The sequence below is a fragment of the Urtica dioica genome, chromosome 8, assembly GCF_054948205.1.
Source record: "Urtica dioica subsp. dioica isolate 48M chromosome 8, U.dioica_male_clone48M_v1_H2, whole genome shotgun sequence".
NCBI classification, from domain to species: Eukaryota; Viridiplantae; Streptophyta; class Magnoliopsida; order Rosales; family Urticaceae; genus Urtica; species Urtica dioica.
In genome coordinates this window covers 26,578,462-26,584,341 of record NC_142763.1, presented here as the reverse complement: position 1 = coordinate 26,584,341, position 5,880 = coordinate 26,578,462, and the positions used below count along the sequence as shown (strand labels likewise).

The 5,880-nt window shown below is 33.1% G+C and overlaps 1 protein-coding gene across 1 annotated transcript; it reads left to right on the top strand.

Moving 5' to 3' along the window:
- The first annotated feature begins 1,280 nt into the window (after positions 1–1,280).
- On the top strand, positions 1,281–5,565 carry LOC149388723 (agamous-like MADS-box protein MADS2). The gene is made up of 9 exons (XM_089622499.1): positions 1,281–1,502; positions 2,944–3,022; positions 3,168–3,229; positions 3,378–3,477; positions 3,684–3,725; positions 3,852–3,893; positions 4,371–4,528; positions 4,617–4,779; positions 5,542–5,565. The coding sequence occupies exons 1-9, from the start codon at positions 1,282–1,284 to the stop codon at positions 5,563–5,565; spliced, it is 891 nt and encodes a 296-aa protein (XP_089478625.1). The 5' UTR covers position 1,281.
- The last annotated feature ends 315 nt before the right edge of the window (positions 5,566–5,880 follow it).

The window sequence follows — 5,880 nt, the reverse complement described above, 5'->3', positions numbered from 1 at the left end:
ACTTGAGTGCACTTCGAATAAATGGTCAAAAATCATACGTGGGATAATTTATTAAGGATCCACTTACTTTATTACAGTGATCCCATTAAAGCAAATTCATTAGGAAAATACTAATTTAAATAGTTATAGTGGAGTATTTTTTTTCAGTTCCTCGTGATCTCGAAACGATGTACCTTCGTGTCAATGAATCATGAAATGAAGTCAGTTTTCCATGTATGTAATATTTGAATATATATAGTTTACTTCTCGCCCTCTCACAAATGTACTATAATTTGTATATATAAGTTAGTATACATATAATATGTATGCAAACAAGTTTGACTTGTCGTTACGCCTTCATTTGGAATATACTCTTTCATCTCAAGCTTATTTAGGTTATGATACGTTCAAAATATAGACACATATCATTTTTGTTTTAAGATATGCATAACATCATAATCTATAAATTTATGATGCAGTCCCTGGTAGTTTATAATTCTTACTTTTTATTTTATTTTTTTCCTCTTGGTGAAATATTTGATTCAATCCCACTTTTTTCTGACCTTTTTCCCATAAAACTGTACTGTAATTACATCATATATGTATGTAATAGAAAAAACAAGTACAATAGCTCACAATAGATTAAATCATAAATCTGAAAACATTAAAACCGAATTCCGCTACCAAAGTTTTGCACGGTTAGGCAATTCATCTTCGCAAGGGCATAGTGGTCACGGCAACGAATTACCTTGACCCAGCGAAAGGGAAGTCCAATAATAAATGAACACGTGGGACCAGTTGGCGAAATGACCATAAAAATATCTCGCGCGGTCAAGCACGCGCTGTTAACACGCGTGGTCTTAGTACTTTTTTCTTTGACGTTAAAAGAGTGACAAGAAGGTTACTATAAGGAAAGAGGGTTTACATGAAACCAATTATCTCTCTCTCTCTCTCTCTCTCTCTCTCTCTCTCTCTCTCTCTCTCTCTCTCTCTCTCTCTCTCTCTCTCTCTCTGAGCTAGGGTTTCAACTTCGAATCCAACTTTGTGTTGCTATTCACGGATTTGGATACAAGTTTGGTTCTGAAGCAGAAAAGAAGACTCACGAGGTAACCCAAAACTCAAAGGAGAGAGCAACAAATGATAGTTTTAGTACTAATTCCTTTGGTTTGATCGAGAAATTAATGTTTTATTATTATGTGATATATAGAATAAGAAGGAAAGAGAAAAGTTGTGGATCGGAGATTTGGTGAGAAAACATAGACGAAAAGAGAAGTTAGAATTAAATAGATTTAGAGAAAGAAAATGGGAATGTTTTCAAAAAAAAAAAAAAGAAAGAAAATGGGAAGAGGAAGAGTAGAGCTGAAGAGAATAGAGAACAAGATAAACAGACAAGTGACGTTTGCGAAGAGAAGGAATGGTCTTCTCAAGAAAGCCTATGAGCTTTCTGTTCTCTGCGAAGCCGAGGTTGCTCTCATCGTCTTCTCTAACCGTGGAAAGCTCTACGAGTTTTGTAGCAGCAATAGGTAAATATACTATATACATCCTCTACACACACACACACGCATATATATATATATATACATATCTATATGTGCGTCGGAAAACTATTCTTTTTAGCATATATAGACATTGTACCTCCGAGATCTAGTTAGATTTATATATATTGCTCTAATCTGTTGCTTGATCTCACCTTGTTTTACATTTCAACACACTCCTTGAACTAGCTTTTTATTTGTGGAATATTTGAAATTTAATGGAATTTTTTGTATGTATTTTTATTGCCGTAATTTTTTTGATCTGAATTTATCTAACATTTTAAAACACTCCTTTAACCCTTTTTTTTGTTTTTTTTTGTTTTGTGTATGTATGTGTGGAATATATGAAATTTATATCGCTTTTAATTTAAGGCTTTTTTTTAATAATAATTAATAGTTCATGTTTGTGTATATATGTTTTGATTAGATCTTATAATAAACAAACTAGCTTTTTTCCTGTGTTTTTGGTGACCTTATGTTTCGTTTTGGGATCATCACTTTAGCAATAGATCTGTGGAAAAGTGAGTGTTTCTTTTTTGTCTATATAAATATACACCCATCTTGAAATTTTCCCTTAACCTCGAGATTCTGGATTTTGATAGATAATATTTCTCCAGCTTGATTTTGAGTAGAATAACCAGGCCCTTTTTAATTTTATTTTAACTATATTGTTGGATAAAAATGTTAATAATTAATTATTTTATTTAAGATATATAGTTTATGATACATATATATATATATATATCTATATATTTTACATAGTCACATAAAACAGGCACTTGTATATGTACACAAAGCTGTAATCCGTAGTATCTATTTTGACTGGAAAGATAAACTTTACTCCATTATAACTTCTTGGTTTAAAAAAATTTAAATTAGTATTTATCTTTGCACATGCAATTGTAATACGCAGAGAAGACTCTCTCGGATACCTAAAAAGATCAATGAACCTGTGAACAAAAACTGAAGGCCTTGCATCATGATTGACATTTGACCTGTACTTATTATTTACACTTTAAGATATTGTTATTCACTGTAGTGTCTAATTTTAGACTTACGGTCCATAGCTTAATATTACCATTAATTACAGCAAGTTTTCATTAGATCTCACACTCTTCTGAATCCCGTCTTGTCACTTCTGATGAAATCTTTCCGTTGTTCGTCAGTCACGTTCTCGCTTTATGCTTTAGCTCAAACACAGTTTAATTTTAACATATAGAGAATATTGATTTTTTTATATCATTATTATACTGACTGAGCCTTGCGCTAAAACAGCTATACAGAAATTAATACAATTAAAACATGGTTTTTGAAGCAAGTTACAGACTTTAAATATCATAAGAACTGGAGACATTACTTTGAAGTAATTTGCATATATAAGACTTGAAATGTGGTATAATATATTTGGTGTTTGTATGTATGTGTATAGCATGCTCAAAACCCTGGAACGGTACCAAAAGTGCAGTTATGGCGCTGTGGAAGTCAGTCGACCTGGCAAAGAACTCGAGGTCATTTTTTAAAATATATATTGTTCTTCTTGCAAATGATATATATATATATATAATATATATATACACACACATTAATATATTAAATGTATATATTATTAGATATGGGGTCGTTTCTTGACGTGATGTGTGTACTGTATAGCAGAGTAGCTACAGGGAATACTTGAAACTGAAAGGTAGATTTGAGTCCCATCAACGAACTCAGAGGTAATTATTTATATAAATATATATTACGTTAATAAATTATGCAGCAGTCTGTAAGAATATTTGATTATTGATTTAATTTTTTTTTGGGCAATTTTGTCGCCGATTCATGTATATCTGAGTTTTCTTGACATATGTGGCGTCACTGTAGAAACCTCCTTGGGGAAGACTTGGGTCCTCTAAATACAAAGGAACTTGAACAGATTGAGCGTCAACTTGAGACCTCTCCCAAGCAAGTTAGGTCAACCAGGGTAACCAACTAAACTGTATATATATATACACATACACACAGTATATGTATGTGTACATGCATGCATTTTTTATATTTTTATTATTATATGTTTGTATGTGTGTGAGCGCTTTGTTTTATATTTTGATTACATTTGATGGTTTTGCAAATATATTAGATCAAAGTTTAGAATATTTAATAAATCAAATATTTTAATCCATTTTGCAGACCCAATTTATGCTTGACCAGCGTAGTGATCTACAGAGCAGAGTATGCTTTTACATTGACATAACCCTTTATCTTTTTCAGTACCTATATATATATATATTATACTGAGCATTTAAACTCCTTTGTATATTTGACATATTTGATTGTCGTATAACTGATCAAATGCAGGAACATACGTTAATAGAAGCCAACAGAGCCTTATCAATGAAGGTACCGTCTATATAATAAAGCAAAATATATTAATAAAAAAATGATCCCGGCCCAAAAGTTCCTTATTTGAAGAAAATTAAATTTGAAGGAGACTAGGAGGAAAAATCAAAATTATCTATTGTTTTTGAACTTTGAAGAGAGAAAGAAGATAGTGAGAACATAGAGACGTGTAGTGTAGCCTTCACTTGTGTGGTTTTTCTTGGATTTTTATATTCCTCTCGTTGTCTACGAAAATTGAAATATCGATTGTACTTATACATTTTCTTTTCAGTTTTATCTCAAATATTTATTTTACTCTATATTTTTTTTTTTTCCTAATCCAAGCACCACAAGAAAAATCCAATAAATTCTCATTTTTTTTTTCTCACGGGTACCAAACAAACCTTAAAGCTAAATGTCTTTACAACATGCCAGCTTGTTTAGATATCTCAATTGAAAAGAAAATTATGCAACGTAACATAAGTTTATGATTATCAGCTGGACGAGATCGGCGCTAGGAATATGAACTTCCGACAATCATGGGAAATGAGTCATCAGAATGATCATGAGCAAGACATGTCGTTCGGCTCTCACCACGCTCACTCTCAAGGCTTGATGTTCCAGCCTCTTGACACAAACCCTTCTTTGCAAATAGGGTAATCATTTTATGTTTATCAAATCACTTAGTTGTGCGTTTAAATTTTATGTAATGTGCTTCTGACATTTTGAAACCTGTTTAATTAGGTATAATCCGGTGGCATCGGAGGAAATTAGCGCAACAAATCATCAACCTCATCATCATCAAGTCAATGACCTTCACTCTCCCTCTGCCTATGCCTCACAAGCGCCGGCGCTAGCGAGTATCGCGCGTATCCTCGTCAAGGCTCGCAATTTCCTCGTTTTTCAGGTCAATTTTCTTTTTTTGCAATTAGCGATGTAGTTATTACGGCCGTGAATTTTGTGTTTTGTTGTCAACATTGGACACGATATTGTCCTGGGTTTGTGATTCTCTGATACAAAATATTTAGTTGAAAAACCAAATTTGGTATGACTTCGTTTGAACCGTGCTCAAAATTGAAATTTGACTTTGTGTTGAATCTTATGGTTCAATTCTGTGTTGGCCTGATACTGCAATCTTTGAAAGAGAGGTTAGCAGCGAATTAGGTCAATTGGCGTAGAGGATGAATTCCTTTATTCTTGCTGGGGGATTTGGGTTTAACAAAACAGCTGTATTTTTTTTTTTTTTTTTTTAATAACCATGGTGTCCGAGTTAAACCCTACTATAATCAACGAGGTCCTGGCATTATTGACCGGGAGACTACCCCAGCGGTTCCTATTGTTGCGTTCCAGGGACAGACGAGGATTCAAGAATCTCCCTTACCACTAGACCAACCCCTTGGGGTTATTTAGTTATCTTTCTCTGACCTTTCTCTCTCAAGACTGATCTAGTACGATTTAGGTTGTATCTTGCTTTGGTTTTTCCCAGTTTTTTATTTTTTATTTTCTCTTCATTTTATGTTATTTAATTTCTTCTAGGAAAAAAATGGTGTAGAGGATAAAAATCCAACGGTCAGTGTTATTGTACAACCATCTACACTATGTGCTGATTATTGGTTCCGATCGCCACTTGCTGATTTTGTGTACGTAATTTTTTCTTTGTTTTATGCAGCTTCTGTCCAGCAATGAATCGTGATTCTACACGATAGCGTGTTACTCGTCAATTGATCTGTCAAACGATCGTGATTCTACTTGCCTACCGTGCTCTCTCGTACACTTCTGTCAAGCACCTCTAGTTTATTTTACATGTTATTCGTTTTGCTTTGTTGATTGTTCTTTTGTTGTTTGGATTCGGCTCGTGTCGATTCTTTCCTTTCCTTAGCTTATTTGGAGTTTAGACAATGGAAAAAAAAAATGTAATAGTTGGTTGTATTTTAAAGTATATTTTAGATCGACAATGAGAACTATGCATTTATGTTTTGATTATCTTTGATTTCTTTCTTTATGTCTC

Excerpts from the sequence above, each read along its gene's own strand:
- LOC149388723 (XM_089622499.1), top strand. The coding sequence starts at position 1,282 with ATGGGAATGTTTTCAAAAAAAAAAAAAAGAAAGAAAATGGGAAGAGGA. Across the intron at positions 1,503-2,943 it reads GAGTTTTGTAGCAGCAATAG|CATGCTCAAAACCCTGGAAC; the intron begins GTAAATATACTA and ends GTATGTGTATAG. Across the intron at positions 3,894-4,370 it reads ACAGAGCCTTATCAATGAAG|CTGGACGAGATCGGCGCTAG; the intron begins GTACCGTCTATA and ends TATGATTATCAG.